The sequence below is a fragment of the Rosa chinensis genome, chromosome 3, assembly GCF_002994745.2.
Source record: "Rosa chinensis cultivar Old Blush chromosome 3, RchiOBHm-V2, whole genome shotgun sequence".
NCBI classification, from domain to species: Eukaryota; Viridiplantae; Streptophyta; class Magnoliopsida; order Rosales; family Rosaceae; genus Rosa; species Rosa chinensis.
The window spans coordinates 13,433,366-13,453,214 of record NC_037090.1 but is presented as its reverse complement, the minus strand read 5'-3'; the positions used below and the strand labels follow the sequence as shown (position 1 = coordinate 13,453,214).

The following is a 19,849-nucleotide window of genomic DNA, read 5'->3' as shown; positions in this document are numbered from 1 at the left end:
CTGCTTCTGTTCTTCGGGACCAAGCGATTGGTAATCGCTGTTTAGGCCGGCGAATCTGCTCATGGATTTCGATACGGCTTTGGGATTCGGGCACTATGGTGGTGGTTTCGATGCTTCTTTGCAGATCTAACATTGATGGTGCTGACTGGGATATTATGGTTTTCCTCGACCATGGAAGTTTGCGGCGTGATGCTGGCTGCGGTAGTGTGCGGTGGTGCAGTCGCTGCCCTGACTTGGCTGTTACGGATGGCGGTGAGGTGGAGAGGCGACTCAACAAGTCGGGGTTGGCTCTCAGTTTTGGTGCAGGATGGTGGCACCGACGGGCCAACGACGCGACGTAGTGCTGGGTTTTGGGTGCCCATAGAGGTTGAGAGGCCCACGGTAATGGGTGTGGACTCTTGGGTGCAGTCATGGGCCCATTCTTTTTTCTCAAGCTATTGGGTTTGGGCCTGGGTGGAATGGATGAGGGTATGGGCTTCCTAGACTTCTTGAGGTCTTACCTAATGTCCAGTATTTTAAATAAAGAGACTGTTGTTATCATGCGCTCGATTGATGTCACAGATAAGCCAAGTTTTCCATTAGTTTTTAGTTTACTTTTCTTTCCCTGCAGATCGATGGAGAAAATTCTCAATGACTTCAAGGAGTCTTACTTGGGCTACTATACTGTAAGCACCTCAATTGCGAGCATTGGCTAGCAGCATAGCCGGTTTTTAATGGATGAGGATAATCTACATCACTTTGTAGTTGCTTTGTTTTCTTATTTCCAAAAAGTAAGCTTCAACTTTGTAATTGAAAACCATTCCAACAAAATATGGTCTGTTCTGTCTTAGATTTTCAATATAACCTTAGTAGGTCAATTTATGCTCCTGTGAATGTTCATGATGCCCTTATAAACGATTGTAACCATCGTTGAGAATCAATATAAGTTTTATTTTATTTAAAAAATAAAATAAAATAAAAGAGTTTTGTCAAAACCAATTTAAATTAGATTGTGAAGCATATTATTTTTCTATTAGAAAAAAAAAACACCAAACCAAATCACTCTCGAAATAGTAATTCTCTTCTTTGAAAAAAAAAAAAGGGTTAAAGATCATGATTTCTCACATGCTTGAACCATTCAGTCATTATTACCAGACTGTTTTCTTTTTAACTTTAATTTCCGACAACGTTATTATAATTTTTATTTCTTGGGAAAATATTCAGGGAAAAAGTATGTGGTATTGAGCGGCTCGAGCCGTGATTATCAATTAGAGCCAATCGGCTGGCTCTAGCCATTCACGGACAAATTGCCGCACAAGTCGTGGCCGCACGCCATTGGTCCAATTATCTATTACACGCTCCTCTGGCATACGACCGCATCCACTTTATCGATCCCTGTGGCATTCACATAGACACCGTATATAAATCCCCTTCTTACATTTTTTTTCTCTGCAAGTCGTCGTCATCGGAGAAGAGAGACCCTCACCTATATCTTCTCCTCCTACTCCGTCGCTCCTCATCTGAACCACGCAACCGCGAAAATGGTGAGTCTTACTTTTCTCCGATCGATTACGTTTTGGACTCTCTTATCTCTTTGGCTGCTGAGACTGAAACTTAAAAGTCTCCGATTTTGTTTTCCGATTGCGATAACTGAGCTCCGAAATGGATGATCGGTTTCGATCTATGAACGGTGTAGGTTGATCTGTGGTCGATCTGATAGTTAAGAACTGAGTTGGATGGAATTTGATAGCTCGTTTACTGTTTGTATCTGAGTCTTTAGCTTCCAGATCTGATTTGATTTTGGTCTTGTTTTTGATGTTGAACGTTTTGATCGCGATTTGTACTGGACTGTAGAGCTTATCTCTATATTTTTGTTAATTATCGCAAAGTTCTGGACACTTGATGGTTGGTAATATCGTGGATCTACAGAATATAGCATAGGTGTTTAGATGTTTCGTGCTAGCTTTAATTGTCCATTTGTTACTTGGTTGTGATACTATAAGCACAGAGATGATAAATTTTCTGGTGGATCTGTTATTTTAAGTGATTGATGTATGTGTATGTAGTTTGTGCCCAGAGGTTCGATTACGGAATAAGTTGGATCCAAAATGAACGACAGAGATCACGTTTTTGTTCTCTTTTTATATTGAATGTATGTTATATATATTAATATATATTTGGAGGGGGTTCGGGAAACAAATATAGATTTATTCATTGTTGCTTCTTTATTGTTTTAGGGTAGGGCATTGTAGGGAACAAGGACGGGGAATTTTAATTTTCATGTTGTAGCATCAAATCTTACAAAAGTAAAATGCAAATTAGACATGGGCTAATTTTTGTGAGACTGCACGGAACTTTTTTTTTTGTCTCACGCGCTCTGGTGTATAGATTAATATTGAAACGTTTCTCGACTTATTTTCATGTTTTTTTTCTTTTCCACACAGCTTATATATTACAGTATGTAGCTGTAAAATATGGTGTTAGTTTGTTACTAAGTTAATTTCTTGCAACTCACAGGCCAATGCAGCATCTGGTATGGCTGTGCACGATGAGTGCAAATTGAAGTTTCTGGAGCTCAAGACAAAGAGGACCTACCGATCAATAGTGTACAAGATCGAGGAGAAGCAAAAGCAAGTTATTGTGGAAGCAACTGGGGATCCAACACAAACCTATGAGAATTTCACAGATAGCCTTCCTTCTGATGAATGCCGTTATGCTGTTTTTGATTTCGATTTTCTTACACCAGAGGGTGTCCCAAAAAGCAGGATATTCTTCATTGCCTGGTAATTCTCATTTCTTTGATCAGTTTTAATTATGTTTAGTGTTTTGTTATCTAATCATGGCTTTTGTACAATTTTTTTTGGCTATTTTTCATCAAGGTCTCCTGATACATCAAGGGTGAGAAACAAGATGATCTATGCAAGCTCAAAGGACAGATTCAAGAGAGAGCTTGATGGAATTCAGATCGAGTTGCAGGCAACTGATCCATCTGAGATTGGCCTTGATGTTATTAAGAGCCGTGCCAGCTAAATATGAAACATAGGATATCTGGTGCAGAGTTCTTCCTTTCAGCCTTTGTTACTTGAGTGGAATGTTTATACATTGTGGAATGGCGACTTGGCTAATGATGACATCAATTTCCAAGTTCTGTCATTGTTTCTTATTCGTTTTAAACAAGTGTCCCTGGTTTGTTTTATATCATATGATATGTTATCTTATAGAACCTATATGTTGAGTGGCTGCTTTGGTAGTTCTATGTCAACAAACTAATATGTAGTTGCTTGTGGGGGTTTAGACGACACCTTACCTCTTTTCAGTGTTGTATATGACCCTTGTCATTTTACTTTGGAGCATTATAAAGGATCATGCTTTTTATGATCTTCCTTGTTGCTGATTAATTTGGCTTGTTTTGTATGACCTTGCATTTTATTGGATAATTGATCTTTCTGGTAGAAGATTTGTAGTTGGCAAAAGATCTGCCTTATAGATTTGTTATTGCCATTGCTGTTGGTGGGAATGGCAAGTCTTTCAGTTAACATTAGTTCTTTTGTCTATTGTATGTATGAGCAATGCCAGCTTCTAATGTCAATTTTCACCTTTGATCTTTTCCATTCTCTTTGGATCAGGTAGTATTTTTTTAGCTCCCTTTCCCAATTTTCACCTCTTACCTTCCCTATTTTCCTTCGGGGTTGGGTTCTCACCAATGTAGGCTTTTCTGGGCAGCCACTGCTACCAATTGATGATCTGGCACACTAAGAATCCACCTGTTAATGGCTTGCATTTTTTTAAATGGGCAAACATTGAATGCTGTATTTCTTTCCGTCAGTCCCAATTCTTCAGATGTCAACACCTTCTTAAAATGTTTTTTTATTTTTTTATTTTATTTTTATTTTTTTTATTTATAAAGGGAAAAAAATACCAGTACCCAGGAAGAAGACTCTTGCGAGAAAACGGACTCACCATCCTTGAACCAAGGATTCACGGGCATTGCTGATGAACCAAAAATAATGGTTCTCATGAATGTATGACGTTTTCCGTAGTACCCATACATCTGAGTGTGTGTGATCTCTGCGTCGCTGTTTCATAAGGCTAACAAGACACGTCCAAGATCATCACTATTGCTTGAGGAATCATTTTCCTCGAGCAATGATGTGAGACTATACCTCAATTGCTGGATTGCCTAGACGTTGGTTAATTTGCAAAGCGAACTCACCAAATGAGTTCAAAACTTGGCTCCATTGCTCCAGGCTGAGCAGATGATTGACCTGGTCAAGGACGTTTGAGACTATATACTTGAGTAGTGTCCACGTTGTACAGTAGTATTTCTCTATTTGTATATAAAAATAAAAATCCTTCTGTAGTTTAAGAAATCAATCAAAATGCATATGCATCTTCTCATTTCAAGGTGCAGACAATTGTGCTTGTGGTGCCTATGTTTGGGAAAAACAGGACCAGAGCAATCAATCCAGCGAGTTGCTCGTTTTTCGGAACAATTGTATTTGCAAACATAGTTGTTTTTGTGCAAGTACAGAACGAGTCCTTATTCAATAATGAAAACGGTCTGGCTTTCTGCAGAACTATTGAGTTCAAAATGTGATAATTATTATTCTAAAAATAAAGAAAGAAGTGACAATTATGATAAGTTCAGAAAAATAATAGAGAGTTTTATATCGTTCTCTATATTTAAAAGTAAGATAATTAAAAGTTAAAATGGAGAGTCATTTAAGAGTTTGGTGTACCTGCTAAAATTAAAAAAAAAATTAAACATGATTTCTAAAATAGCTAAGGAGTCAAAATAGAGAATCGGTTGAATATGTTCTTTATATCGGTTGTAGTATCCGTTAATCAATAGTAATTCCACCAAAAAAGTATTTACTGCTGAGAAAGAAAAATGTCGACTGCTAGAACGACGTCGTTGGAAGTTCCTCTAAAAGACTAAAATCCTTGTCACACAATTATCCGTCCACCTCTTTCTGTACTTCAGCTCTTCACCATTTTCAGCAGCAAAATTCAAACACTGATAAAGCTCGACTTCAAAAGCCCTCATCTTTCATGGCTTAAACCAACCCCACCAATCCATTCAATGGCTTCCTCTTTCTGCACCCGATGCTATTCCTGGTCTCTCACACCCACCATAATCCCAACACCTCCACCTCATCGACCCTTCACTTCCCTCTCCTTCCCTCGCCATGAACGCCTCGTCGTTCATTCTTCACTTTCCTATTCTACCCCAATTTCTACTACCCATCATCCCCTCCCTCAGGACTTCACCCCCCAGCAGCTCCTCGACTCCCTCCGCCGCCAAAACGACGAGTCGTCCGCGCTCCGCCTCTTCGACTGGGCCTCCAAGCAGCCCAGTTTCGCGCCCAACCCCACCATCTACGAGGAGGTGCTCGCCAAGCTCGGAAAGGTCGGGTCTTTCGAGTCGATGAGGGACATCTTGGATGAAATGAAGCACAACGGGTGCCTCAGTAAAGGTAGTTTCTTGATTTTCATCGAGAGTTACGCTATGTTTGATTTGTATGATGAGATTCTGGGTGTTGTGGATGTGATGGAGAGTGAATTCGGGTTGAAACCCGATACCCATTTCTTTAATTTCTTGCTCAATGTGTTGGTTGATGGGAACAAGCTTAAACTAGTCGAAACTGCGAATTCGAGCATGAATAGCAAGGGGATTAAGCCTGATGTGTCTACATTTAACATTTTGATTAAGGCTTTGTGTAGAGCTCATCAGATTAGGCCTGCCCTTTTGTTGATGGAGGAGATGGGGAACTATGGTTTGAAGCCTGATGAGAAGACTTTTACCACCATAATGCAGGGTTATATTGAGGAGGGTGAGATGAAAGGTGCATTGAGAATTAGGGAGCAGATGGTAGATTATGGTTGCCATTGTAGTAATGTGACTGTTAATGTTTTGGTTAATGGGTTTTGCAAGGAGGGTAGGGTTGATGAAGCGTTTAGTTTTATTGAGAAGATGGCAAAGGAGGGGTTTTCTCCTGATCAGTATACGTTTAATACGTTGGTGAAGGGTTTGTGCAGGGTGGGGCATGTTAAGCATGCTTTGGAGGTTATGGACGTGATGTTGCAAGAGGGGTTTGATCTGGATATCTATACGTATAACTCTTTGGTTTCAGGGTTGTGTAAGTTGGGTGAAATTGAAGAGGCAGTGGACATTCTTGATCAGATGGTTTCGAGGGACTGTTCCCCAAATACTGTCACCTATAATACTCTGATTAGCACATTGTGCAAGGAGAACCGGGTTGAGGAGGCTACTAAGCTTGCGCGTGTACTTACTAGCAAGGGAATCATACCTGATGTTTGTACTGTCAATTCACTGATTCAAGGTCTCTGCTTGAACAGTAATCATAAAGTTGCTATGGAACTGTTTGAGGAGATGAAGATGAAAGGGTGTCAGCCTGATGGGTTTACTTACAGTTTGCTTATTGATAGCTACTGTTCTAGAGGGAAGCTGGAAGAGGCTTTGAGCTTGCTGAAAGATATGGAGTCGAGCAGCTGTCCGCGAAATGCAGTAATATACAATACTCTGATTGATGGGTTCTGCAAAAACAAGAGGATTGAAGATGCAGAGGAAATTTTTGATCAGATGGAACTGCAGGGTATTTCAAGAAATTCAGTGACCTATAACACCCTTATTGATGGCCTTTGCCAGAGTAGGAGGGTGGAGGATGCTTCTCAACTCATGGATCAGATGATAATGGAAGGCTTGAAGCCTGACAAGTTCACCTACAATTCGCTTCTCACGTATTTCTGTAGGTCGGGGGATATTAAGAAGGCAGCCGATATTGTTCAAAACATGACTTCAAATGGGTGTGAACCAGACATTGTCACTTATGGGACCCTAATTCAGGGGTTATGTAAGGCAGGTAGAACTGAGGTTGCGAGTAGACTCCTAAGAAGTTTGCAGATGAAAGGGTTGGTTCCGACTCCACATGCTTATAACCCTGTGATACAAGCACTATTTAAACGAAAGAGAACAACCGAAGCGATGAGGCTTGTTCGAGAAATGATGGAAAAAGCTGATCCTCCAGATGCTATAACATTTAAGATTGTCTTTCGTGGGCTTTGTAATGGTGGAGGACCAATTGGAGAAGCAGTTGATTTTGCGATTGAGATGATGGAGAAAGGGCACTTACCAGAATTTTCATCATTTTCTATGCTGGCTGAAGGACTATACGCTTTATCCATGGAGGATACCCTGATTAAGCTTGTAGATATCATCATGGAGAAAGCAAGAGTTTCAGACAGTGAAGCTTCAATGATAAGGGGTTTCCTCAAAATCCGAAAATTTAAAGATGCACTGGCCACTCTAGGTGGTATTTTGAATAGCCAAAGGCCTAGAAAATCTTATCGGACCAGAAATTAATTTCAATCAGTTTCGGTTATCATCATAAACCTTGGTATCAATATATTATAGTGCTGTTGGATATCTTTGGTTGGCTCTGGGGAAACCATCCCTTCTAACTTCCCAATCTGTGCAAAAGAAAAAGTCAGGTACTTTTGTGACCATAAGCACCGTCTTTGGATACTTTCATATACCACTGCTCATGCCAAAAATGATTTCGAGTTTTCTTTTGAGTTTTGATACTGAATTTTATAAATTAATGTAGTAGATATTGAGGACGTAAAAGTATCTCAGCTCATTTTTGAAGAGTACTAGCTAGCAATGCCTCCCTTAGGTTGATTGTGTTTATTGAAGATTGTTGAAACAATACTTTGCTCATCTTGTAAGAAAATTAGTTTGTAGAAATATGTAATTGAATAGGTTTATTACTTTATTATGATATCTTTGAGTGGGAGATTCTGAAATTCAAATATACATCTGCAACAACTCAATATATATTGAATTGCAAGTGTTGGGTAACTTGGGTCTTACAGTGATTAGAACTAATACACATTGGCTATACCTTTCTTAACAAGGCAAACCTTTCTTTTAGGAATGCAATTTACAAATGAGGAGGCAGGAGTCTCCTTTCTTATTCTGATGCATGACTTGTTATCTACAAGTCATTGCTTTAATGTCCGCTTTTGCAGGCAAACATATGTTCATGTTGTGCCTGGCACAGGCTTTGTGGGGGTACAGGTGCTTTGCCGGTACGTGCTCTCGAACAACACAACCTAATTTTAGTGTAAATCTTCCAAAGTAAACCTTCATGATGAAAACCACGTTTCAACTTTTACTGTTTGGGTTTTGGAGTGATAATTAATCACTTGGCTAATTAATTATACTCTCTCTCTAGAGGTATATTCTCTCTCTTTTCACCTTCGCTTGGACTTGTTTCAACACTCACTCCTCGCTGGAACTTATTTGATTCCCTCATGGTTATTTAGATTTGAAATTCCTACAACACCCATTAAGACAGACAATTAAGTGTTTAGACTCCAGAGTTTAGCTCAGCGGGTCTAGTCACCATGAGATGTCCACGGTTAATGATTCGTTAACGCAAACAGTTCTTCCAAAGTTTAGAAAATCCGTTTGAACCGTATATAGGAAATTCTTCTTACCTCTTCTGCTGGTACATAGAAAGAGAGAGACATGCACGAATAAAGGGTAAAGAGGCGAGAACAGAAGATGAGAAAAAAGACAGATTCTGCTGTTGTTAGTAAGAGGAACAATTTGGTGGAGCTGATGGGCGTCCCTTCTGGAAGGGAAGGTATAACTGAATAATTTGGAGAGAATAAGACATTGTACGGGTGAAATGTATTGCAATATCGATCATGGGTGATGGAGAAGAAACCTAGGATCTTTCTGATATATCATAATCTTTTTTTTTTTTTTTTTTTTAAAAAGAGGTACTGGGAAGGACCACAAGGAGGCACGTTAGGCCTTGTTTACCCGAAGTCCAGCACAGTGCCGCGCCAAAGACGCAGCGACACCCCCCTTCCGGGCATCGAGTACACCAAATAGGTGGGCTTGCCCTCCCCGCATAGTCTTTTCCATACACAAGGCTCGAACCTGAGACCTCTGCCTCAAGTCCCTCAACTTGCTTAAGGAGCACAGTCAACTTGCCAACTGAACTGGACCATGTGGGTTGATATATCATAATCTTTTAAGTTCCCCAGACAATAATTTCACTTAAAACAAAAATGGCCATTAAGTTAGAATTATATAAAGTTGATTCGGAAGAAGAGTATGCTACGCAAACATCGAGTTTCTTCATTCACTTTCATCCATGCCTTCTTCTGCATCTTTTCAGACCCAAAATATGTTCTTCATCTTTCGACGATTCTCCCTTTGTTGAAAATCTTGTCAGGTGGGCATTTGTTCTGTTTTTGATCAATGGTAAAGTTCAAATTCAAATTCACTAGGTGCATTTGAACTCTGGCCTTAATTGGGTAAATACTCCTCTACCACTGAATTCACAAGCATCAGAAAAACATTATACCCCTATAAATTAACTTGGTCCATCCACTAGGATCATTGACATATTTGTAACTATGTTTCTACCGACCTCATGAAACTTTGTCTATGTGCTAAAGCAAACATATATACCTGCAATGTTCAGTCACTTCAGTGCAATCTAGTTGCAGTACTATGCTTGCTAGGTGCCGAGGTCTGTACTTGGAATAAGTCCATTGTGTTAGGAAGATGGAGATTCCAGCAACTTACCAACTTGGAAGACTATCAGGATCATGATCTCAATTGTACCCGTAAACTTGGAGAGTAGTTACTCCTTTCTAGACCACAGTACACTTTTGATCAATTAATGAGTCCGGGAAGTGGTACTACTGGTCGGACATGTATGTTGTGGCGTGTAAGGCTATGCTCAGCCTTCCGTACCATCTTAGCCTGCACTGTAATCTACCTCACCACCCTCTATGCCCCCGAAACTCTCAAACAACTAGTTGCACACCCAGCCTATTCTTACCTGACAACAATCTTAATAGTCTCAGCAGACGCAACTCTTGGTGATGCCTTGAAAGGCTTCTGGCATGCCCTGTATGCTTGTGTTCAGGTTCTAAGTCTCTCAATTTTGAGCCTCCAGCTGATTGGGCCTGCGCTCTTCACCTCCCATGTGATTGCAGCCTTGGCAGTGGCTGTCACTACGTTTATTGTGGCATTGCCAGAAGTAACAAGCTTGATGTGTAAGCGGATTGCGTTTGGGCAGATTGTGATAGTCTATGTAGGTACTGCTATTCATGGTAATACTGCACAGGCTGATCATGATCAGGATGATACGGTACTCATGCACCCAATTCAAGTGGCTTCAAGTACTATGCTCGGAGCATTGGCATCTGTTCTGGCTATGTTGTTTCCGAACCTGGTCTTCTATCATGAAGATTCTTTTCTGGCTATGTTGTCTCCCCACCTTGGCTATCACCAGGTACATCTTTTAACATATTTGTATGCTACATGCTTGCTTTCAGTACCCTTATTTTTGCTTCTTTTTGTATGGATATAAAAATCTTGTTTGCTGCAGATTTTCATAATCTAGTCATGTGGGCCATAATCTTTCTGTTTTTATTTTCTTTTGGTTATAGAAAGCATTCTTAATTAGTTAGAAATTATGCTTAAGACTCAGACTCTTAATAGAACTTTTGAACGAACATTGTTCACATTAGGCTAAACAGATGTATGCCACCCCAAAAAGAAGGGTCAGTGGAAGAATAAATGCTACTATAGTTGGCATCAAGCAGAAGCATAACTTCATCAAAGCAGTACTTCCTATTCATTTTGAGTTGATGCTACTATAGGTTCCTTCATGGCTTCATCACTCTTGGACTCTTTAACTGTTGATTCATCTCTTATTTCCACCACAAAATCCATTATTCCTAGCCACGAACTTCTTTCACCATCAACTCATCAAGAATTCAGTAAAATTTAAACTAGGTATGATGTTTAGACCTAACCCTTATCTTAGAAACATCAAAAGGAATTTCAAGTTGGTAGTGTCATATTTGTTTAACTGCACATTGCCAAGAATGGGATAACTTCAACTTGTCCCTTGAATGGATATGGTTATGGCCCTAATGGAAATGCTTGTAACATTTACAGGTAGGACAAATGTGCCGAAAATATACTGACAATGCTAGGAAAAGGTTGAGCCTCTACTTAGAAGCCGTGGTGTCTCAAGACAGCTTGGTTGCCCTTGACACTATTTCAGAAGCACAGCACTTGACTATAGTAGGAGAAAAGCTTCTTCACAGTATCAAACAGAAACAGGTAACCTACCATATATCCAAGAGTTTACACATCTATACTTCTACTTTCTGTACCGACATTGTGATGCAGCCAAGTTTAGGTGATTACAAAGTGTTTCCTCCAATGTGAACAGGAAGCCTTGGTGTGGGAGAGACCAGACATCAGAATCCTAAAACCAAGTTGCACTGATTTGGAAAAGAAATTGCAGGATATAGATGTACCCTTAAGAGGAATGGAAGTAGCTCTAACTTGTTGCCCTTCATTTCCTGTTGCCATGATTGACAAAGTGCCCAAAGATGCTTTCACCAACATAAAGAGTCACATAATCCACAAGCTGGAGCAACTTGAGCGCATTTCACCTTTCTACATGACAAAGAAGAACGGAAATTCCTTGGACTGGTCCTTTTGGACCCTCGAAAACCTTTGTCATGAAGATTTTTTGGCTTTCTTTTTTCTTGATTGTCTGAAACTCCTCCAAGAAAATACTGAGGCTATTGAAGAATGCAAGAAGGACACTGAGATTAAAAGTTTCAGTGGTTCACAAAATCAAAGCAATAGCAGTATCATAAGGTGCCGGAGCACTCTAGAGCACATGATACCAAGCAAAGCAAGTTTACTTCTTGCATTCAAGTGCTCGCTTTCACTATGTCTTGCTGTGCTATTTGGTTTGATTTATAATGAAAAAGAAGCGTATTGGGCAGGACTCACAATTGCAATAAGTTTTGTCACAGGAAGACAAGCGACATTTACAGTTACCAATGCTCGAGCACAATCAACAGCAATGGGATCAATCTATGGAATCTTGTGCTGTTTTGTTTTCCAAAAGTTTGAGGATATAAGCTTCTTACCTCTTATTCCTTGGTTAATATTCACAAGTTTTCTAAGGCACAGCAGGATGTATGGTCAAGCTGGTGGGATATCAGCAGCTGTTGGGGCATTACTAATACTTGGTAGGAAAAATTATGGCCCTCCTATCGATTTTGCAATTGCTAGGATCACAGAGGCTGTAATTGGATTGATCTGTTTCGTCACCATAGAGATTCTCTCATGTCAAGTAAGAGCAGCGCCTCTAGTAAAACTTGAACTTTCACATTGCTTGGGAGCTCTTCAAGAATGCATCAAAGATATAGTTCTCTGTGACAATAACCAAAGCAACCTGCAAGCTTCAATCTTTCCAGCACTGAAACAGAAACAGGACAATTTGAAGTCCCATCTCAATCAATTTGAGAAGTTTGTTGTTGAAGCTGAGTTGGAGCCTAATTTCTGGTTCATCCCTTTCAACAGCGCTTGTTATCGTAAGCTCCTGAGGTCTGTATTAAAGATGACTGACCTTTCACTTTTTATGTCCAACAAAGTACAATCTCTATCACTGGCATTAAAAAGATTTGAAGTTGCTGCAGAGGACCTCCAAAGCCACATCAAGGGCATGAAGAATGATATAGATCTTTTCAAGAATATAGTCTGCTCCTCACTTCAATGCCTTCAAGAGTTGTCTTCCAAGAAGTCTCTTGCAGTACGTGACAAACATGACATGCAGTTGGGAGCATTACATGAGGAAGATGATGAGTGTTCCATTTTAAGTTCTTTTCTTCAACATTCCAACTATGTATCGGATGGAATTGATACCGGTGAAGGCAAGAAAGATGAGAAGCTTAAGAGCCAGGTGATTCTGTGTTTGGGTGGCCTAGGATTCTGCATCACTAGTCTACTGAGGGAAGTACAAGAGACGGAGAAAGAGTTTCAAGAACTAGCCAAATGGGAGAACCCTTCAAACCATGTTGTAGTATAAAGTTACACATATCTGATTTTCCTTTATTTGAGCTTATTCTCTTACTGATTCCGTAATACCATATCGGATCTCGAAGTAACCACGGGTTCGTAGTAACATTAAGGACAATTAGGTTCACCCTTAGGGTGAATGAGCATATTCACCAATTAGTAGTGGTTTTGCTAATTATATGCTATGCAGTGTTAATTGACTGCATGACAGTTCCAAACTTTTAATGCAAAGCAGTTATAACATAGTATCATAATCTTGTTCTAAGACAACAAAACTCCAGATGTGAGCAAAGGTAAAAAGTTTTGGTTGTGTTTGTTACGTGGGACTATTATCCCCCACCTTATTTCCTATAGTAGTCTAGGACTCTTCTAGCTTGGGATATGCTATGCTAATACAAGACCCATGTTTGGTACTGCTTAGGACTAAAGAGCAGAATAGTTAAAATAGTCCTATCCCATGTTTGTTTGTGTATTGGATTAAAAGTATTGGACCAACTCTTTTACAACCAAAGGATTGAAAATCAAACTATACTCAATAGCAACAATAACCACAGAACCTGTATATTTATATGAGGAAGAAATCACCAAGATTGCTTCAGCTTGGTTGAAGTATTCTTGTTCTTCGAGTTCATGCTTAAAAAGCATGTCTCCCACATTTGCAAATAAACTACTCTTTTCGAGTTCATGCTCAGAAAACAAAGCTGCCATGCAAATAAATTATGATCTCCAAGCTTAAAAAGCAAAACCATACTACAACACTTCATGCTTGGTCTAACGTCTTGACAGCAAGACCACCATACCACCATACTTGCATTTAATCAATTTTACCACCATGATTAAACAATTTATCTTGAGCTGCACATGTCTTAAAAAAAAAAAGATAATGCTCCCCTCAGAGAAGGCCGAGTATACAAACATACCCACAATGACTTATCCCTTGAGGGAAAAGTCTTCTCCAACTCAAGCACTTTCTTCACCCGATCATGGGCAGCAGGAGTTCCTCCACTGACAGACTCGGGAAGATATGGACTGCTTACACGAACCTCATTCATCACACCTCATTACAAAGTTCAACCAAATCTTCCCTCCACAAACAATTGCTTGCATTTTGCACGAAAACAAGTATCAGAGCATTACTAAATTGAATGACCATGAATCCAAAAATGCAGCTTATTTAACACCAACAATGAGCATTATATCATATGTTTAGCTCCAAACTAACTTAAGAAGAAAGAGCAAAGCACTCACGTCTTAGACAAGGCATCGAAAATGTTCTGAGCCTGGCTGGTGACACCAACTCCGATCCTCTCACACTCTGCCTCTGCTTGTCTGCAATTAAACATACCAAACACTACATTATTCAACTAAATTCACAATTGGGTTCTTCATGACTTAACATCCTCTAAACACTTGCATTAACAAGTACTCAACAAAACTCCAAATTGGGTAGCAAGTAAACTACCTGATAGCTGATTCCTCTCTGGCTCTGAGACTATTAAGATCAAGGTAACAGTTCTTACTGTCAAGTGGGTCTTCAGCTTGACCCAAATAGCTCAACTCCTTGATATAGTTGGCCTTGAGTAGCCTGATGTTCCGCTTAGGCCCTCCTTTCAAACCCTCTTGAAGGATGAGGATGTTGGAGGGGCGGTCGAAGGTGATGACCTGGCCCTGGAAGTTGTCGCCCAAGGTGGTCTTGATGGAGACGAAGCAACCGACGGCCAATTCCTCCGCTGCTGCTGCATTGCTGCCATCCCTGGCCATCTTCTTCTTCATCCCTCTACCTCATGGTAATTAATGGTGCCAGCAGAGTCAATCTTGAACTTGGAATCCAGACCCTTTTTCTTGACCAAGTCCTTCAAGACTCCTTCAGCAGCTGGAATCCAGACTTCATGGTAAAAACACAGACGTGTTGTAGGAGAATAGAATTGTATGTTATCATTGATAATAGGAGCCCTTTAAATAGGGAGTTACAAGGTACCCAAAAGGTAATAGAATCCGATTACAATTGAATACCTAAAACATATTCCTATTACAACTCTAAACCCTAGTTTGTAGAGGCACACATTATGTCGATATCCTTCAACACTCCCCCTTGTGCCGCTCAAACTTGGTGATGACGTTTTAATTGTTGCCTCGTTAAAAACCTTGCCAGGTAACAAAAACCCTGTGGGACAAAAATAACCCTGGTCGAAGGACAAAAAGAGCACAACACGTCCTTCACTCTTCGAGATCGAACATGTAGACATCATGCCTCCCCCTGATGTCAATATCTCCCCCTGATTGCTACAATCATGGGAGTTCGGATAACTTTCTCAATCCAATGCTCTTCACATGTTTCTCGAAGGTGGATTTTGGTAACGACTTAGTAAATAAGTCCGCTACATTATCCTCTTATCGGATTTGGTTCACTTCAATATTTAGAAGTGCTTGTTGTCATTTTGATGGAGGAGAGGAGGAGCACGGAAGGTGGCATTTTGCCTTGTGGGGTCTGATAGGAGCATTTTAATGCGACGTTTTACTTGCTTTTCCCTACATTTCTTGCGTTATTTCCTTATTAAAACCCTGTTTAGGAAAGTTTTCATTCTTTGATTGGGAAAGTTCCTATTTGTAGAAAGTTTCTATTTTTATAGTTTCTATTTATCATTTTTAGTAAGTTTCCATTTTCGGTAGTTTCTATTTTTCAGTTTAGGAAAGTTTCTATTTTTCTTATTAGTTTCTATTTTCAGGACCTCCGAGCTAAATATGGAAATGAACTCATAAATGGAAAGAGGAGCTTGCGAACACCAAGGGGAGCAAAGATGAAGGTACATTGGAGTAGAAAAATGGAAATGTACTAAAAGATCAATTTTACACATATTCCTACTCCGGCTAGGAGAAACCAAGCCAAGCAAAGAAGAATGAGCGGCCGCCTGACCAAATGAACTTCAAATGAGCTGAAACCTTCCAGATCCACTCTAGACACCCAAATGATCATTTCTTATGAAGAGTGCCAGAGAAAAATATGAGTGGAAGGCCTTCAAACAATCAGCCCAATTCTCTACAGAAGCAAAACCGGAAAACTGGACCTGTAAGAGGTCCAGCAGCATTTCCGGCCCAACCACATGGCAAGAAATTCTGAAATTTTACCACAGTAATCTACACTCATGGTGGATAATTTCATATGAAGAAGTCGAAGGCATATAATGAAGTCTTGTTAGAGAAATAATTGAAGGAATAAAGGGGAAGAAACTGACTTGAAAACAGCTCAACACCACATATTCATGTTTCCCACCCACATGAAGAAAGCATTTCTTTTTCCTTTGATACATTTTTCTACTCTAAAAGATCATCATCACTTCCACATTTCTTCACCTTCATGCTTTGCTTTCATCATTACCTCATCTTTTACATATTTTACAAACCACTCTCATACTCCACTTTCATTATTTTTCTTCATCTCATCATTTCACTCTTCTTTTTCCTCCCTATTTAAACACCTTCTCCTCTCACTCTCAATCACCAATTTCTGAATCCATAACACACATTCCTTCATCTATTCCATCTTCTTTGTCTCTCTATTTCCCTTCCATTTTCCCATCCATCCTCTAGTCATCTCCACGAGTTCAAGCAAGGCCAAAGGAAGAAGAAGAGAAGCCATGAGCATCACCATCCATATCCATCCTTGAAGCTTGCTTTCAAGATTCAAGAGCCCACAACGTTTATCATCCATCTCATCTTCATCCACGGTGTAATCCGATTCTCCTTTGTAACCTTTGCTTTGAATTTCGTTGGTTATGAACTAGTTGACACATGTGTTTGAACAAATATTAATTTCTGGAATTTTTATGATTAATTGAGAATTTTCAGATTCATATTATTGTTCTTCGAGAGTTGCTTATGTGGGTTTGTTTAATTAAATTTGCATTATAGATATCCTTTGTGTATTAATCTTATTTGGGTCGACACTTATAGGGTTTATGCATAATTGTTGCTAGGTTTAAGAACATGAAATCGACTTTTCGTTTTGTGTAAACTTGAACCAAAGTAGTAAAGGTTTTGGACAAAGATCGAATTTAATTAACGAGGATTGCAATTAGGTGGACTTTTCCATACTAAGTTGTACACTTGAGTTGATAGCCTTTCTCTATGTGTAATGCGTTAAACATGACATGATTGACTAGCTTTCTAGGGTTTGATTGCATGTTTAATAGGATTAATCTAGGTGCTTTCACTTAGATTAATTAGCATTGAAAAGTAAAATATGGGAAATTGTTTGCTTTTAACGTTTCACATGATCAACTCCTCTCTCATGACTTAGATGAACAATATTAGGGTTTGAATCAATTTTAATCATATGTTTCGATTTTGATCTTTGTTCTCTCATTCCATTCGTATTTTGATGTTTTTGCATTTTAATTATTTTGTTAACTTAGTTTTATTTTCGAAAATCCAAAAACCAAAAATCCCCCCTTTTTCGTAAATATGTATATATTTTGTAATATCTTTGTGAATATTATACTTTGTTTTAATTTTAATTGTTTGTTTGTCCTACATTGACAGGTGTACCCTCAATCCCCGGAATAGAACGATCCCTACTTACTTATATTACTAACGACATTTCAGGGTTAAATTATGCGCTTGCTAAAAGCGCATCAGGGTCCAATCCCACACTTCCGTCATTTCTTTTCTCTGTAGGGATAGAACAAGCTCATATCAATCGTACCTCTCAAATATCGAAAGATTGTCTTTATACCAATCTAATGGCGTTGCGTTGGCGCAGGGCTATGTCTAGCCAACAAGTTCATAATAATTGAGGTGTCCGGTCTTGTATTGTGCTAAGTACAATAATGCGCCTATTGTACATAAGTAAGCACTTATGCTATTAACACGTCTTCGTCATCATCCCTGGGACGAAACGGATCCCTTTTAGGGCCAAGACTACGGACGACCATGGGAGTGCATTTTTGACTTTATCAAAAATGTCTCTTGACACGGTATACAAGTTCTGAATCTAGACAAAACCGTGTTCTCCCAAGGTCATTCCTCTCAAACTCGGATTTCAGGTGTTCAGCGGTTTCCCTTAACTCTCAAGGGTTCCAATTATGTTTATCAACATAAACCGCGACAATTACAAATCCGGAACTTGTCGTGGAAACGCTTGGGCATAGTTCATCATATCCCTTCCCAATCAAGTAGTCATTTTAGTGAGCATTTCAACCTCGTTGCAAATGCGCTCCGTGGTCTAGAGCCACTTGACTTGGGTAAATAAAGTCCACAAGAACCTTCATTATATTCCGTATCTAGATCCCCATAAAGATACGTAGTGACCACATTCGTAAGCTGCATGTTCAGTTATTTGGAAACTACCAAACTGATAAGGTAGTGGAGTGCAATGACATCCATTACAAGAGAATATGTCTTCTCGTAGTCGATCCCAGGGCGTTGTGAGAAACCTTGCGCCATAAGGCGAGATTACCATATCTTTTTCTCATCACGCTATCTAACGAAGACCTATTAATGTCAATAGGTTTTATGTTAGGAGGTGTTGGCATCTCAGGCCCTAAATCATTCCTCTTCGTTAGTGAATCCAATTCAACCTGGATCGCATCTTTCCATTTAGGCCAATTTTCTCTACGTTGGTATTCTTCAACGGAGTAAGGTTCGATGTCATTGGTCTCAATAATTCCACGTCCTCATGTACACTAGTGTAGTTCGTAGAGATCTCTATATTCTTAGGAATTGGTTCTAACATTGAGGCGTCCCCCAACAATGTCTCTTGGACATAACCACAATCCAAAATATTCTCATGAGACAGATTTTGAGTATCAATGATCAATGGATCAAGTTTTGCCAAACTCGCTCTCTTCTTAAGGCGAGAATCAATCGAACCTATGGGTCTCCTACTCTCTCTAGCGGAACCCATGGCCTATGACGCCATTATGCCACCTTTGTGGCGTCACCATTCTACCATCCATGGTAGTGGTGCAGTACCCATCTTCTCTGGGTGGCACCATGTCCTCTTGTGGGGACATCAATCCTTGCAGGCATGTTTGCAGCAGGTATATGTGATCTCGTCACTTTTAGGGGATCAAGATGAGACATAGTGGGGACAGACCACGACAATTCCTGTCGTTCCTGTTGAACATTGACGTTCTAATCTCCCCCTAACGACGGGAAGACTGTCTCATCAAAGTGACAATTCGCAAATCCAGCGAAATAGAGATCGCCTGTCAAGGGTTCTACATAGCGGACTTATAGTTGGAGACTCATGTCCAACAAATATATATATATGCATTCGTTGCAATGACTCATGTTGATGCGCTGTGGCGGCGCAATTGGCACATGAACCGCACACTCAAATATGCATAAATACGAGATATTAGACTCGAACCCAGTCACTAGCTGTAATGCAAATAAAATTTGAGTGGCTGCTATGAGTCGTAGACGAATTAGCATAGCTGCATGTGATATTGCATAACCCAAGCGGAAATATTGGTGCGCATTACCAATGTCCGGGCTACCATCGTAGTCGTTTAATGGTGGCTTTTCTGCGAGACCAATTGGGTGTGTACATGGGAATATGATACTTGATATCAATACCCAATGATATGCAATAGTCATCGAAAACTGTCGATGTAAACTCTCTAGCATTATCAAGTCAAATTGACTGAATGGGATGATCTGGGTAGTGAGCCCGTAGCCATATGTTATGCGCTAAGAGTGTAGTATAAGCAGCATTACGAGTGTATAATGGCACAACACGTGACCAGCGTGTTTGCGTATCAACCAACACCATAAAACATCTATATGGTCCGCAAGTTGGTTGATCAAATCCATAGAATTCCTTTAGATTCTTTGTAAGAATAGAATTATTTCCTCAATCTCTTTTGCATAGGATGGTCTCAATCCTAAATAACAGGCTTTACAGAACGAAACATGGGCTTTATAATC

The 19,849-nt window shown here is 39.7% G+C and overlaps 4 protein-coding genes across 4 annotated transcripts; 3 read left to right on the top strand and 1 right to left on the bottom strand.

The window, feature by feature from the left end:
- The first annotated feature begins 1,365 nt into the window (after positions 1-1,365).
- Positions 1,366-3,431, top strand: LOC112195096 (actin-depolymerizing factor 2). Its single transcript, XM_024335450.2, has 3 exons — positions 1,366-1,523; positions 2,497-2,762; positions 2,859-3,431. The coding sequence occupies exons 1-3, from the start codon at positions 1,521-1,523 to the stop codon at positions 3,007-3,009; spliced, it is 420 nt and encodes a 139-aa protein (XP_024191218.1). The 5' UTR covers positions 1,366-1,520; the 3' UTR covers positions 3,010-3,431.
- A 1,499-nt stretch (positions 3,432-4,930) lies between these two features.
- Positions 4,931-7,533, top strand: LOC112195095 (pentatricopeptide repeat-containing protein At3g53700, chloroplastic). The gene has a single exon (XM_024335449.2). The coding sequence runs from the start codon at positions 5,063-5,065 to the stop codon at positions 7,361-7,363; it is 2,301 nt and encodes a 766-aa protein (XP_024191217.1). The 5' UTR covers positions 4,931-5,062; the 3' UTR covers positions 7,364-7,533.
- A 1,699-nt stretch (positions 7,534-9,232) lies between these two features.
- LOC112195094 lies at positions 9,233-13,129 on the top strand. Its single transcript, XM_024335448.2, has 3 exons — positions 9,233-10,322; positions 10,994-11,161; positions 11,274-13,129. The coding sequence occupies exons 1-3, from the start codon at positions 9,705-9,707 to the stop codon at positions 12,927-12,929; spliced, it is 2,442 nt and encodes an 813-aa protein (XP_024191216.1). The 5' UTR covers positions 9,233-9,704; the 3' UTR covers positions 12,930-13,129.
- Positions 13,130-13,396: 267 nt separating this feature from the next.
- On the bottom strand, positions 13,397-14,692 carry LOC112194154 (protein LSM12 homolog A). The gene is given in 4 exon segments (XM_040516964.1): positions 13,397-13,620; positions 13,836-13,976; positions 14,142-14,248; positions 14,382-14,692. Coding segments are annotated over 4 exon segments (783 nt in total).
- Positions 14,693-19,849: the final 5,157 nt, after the last annotated feature.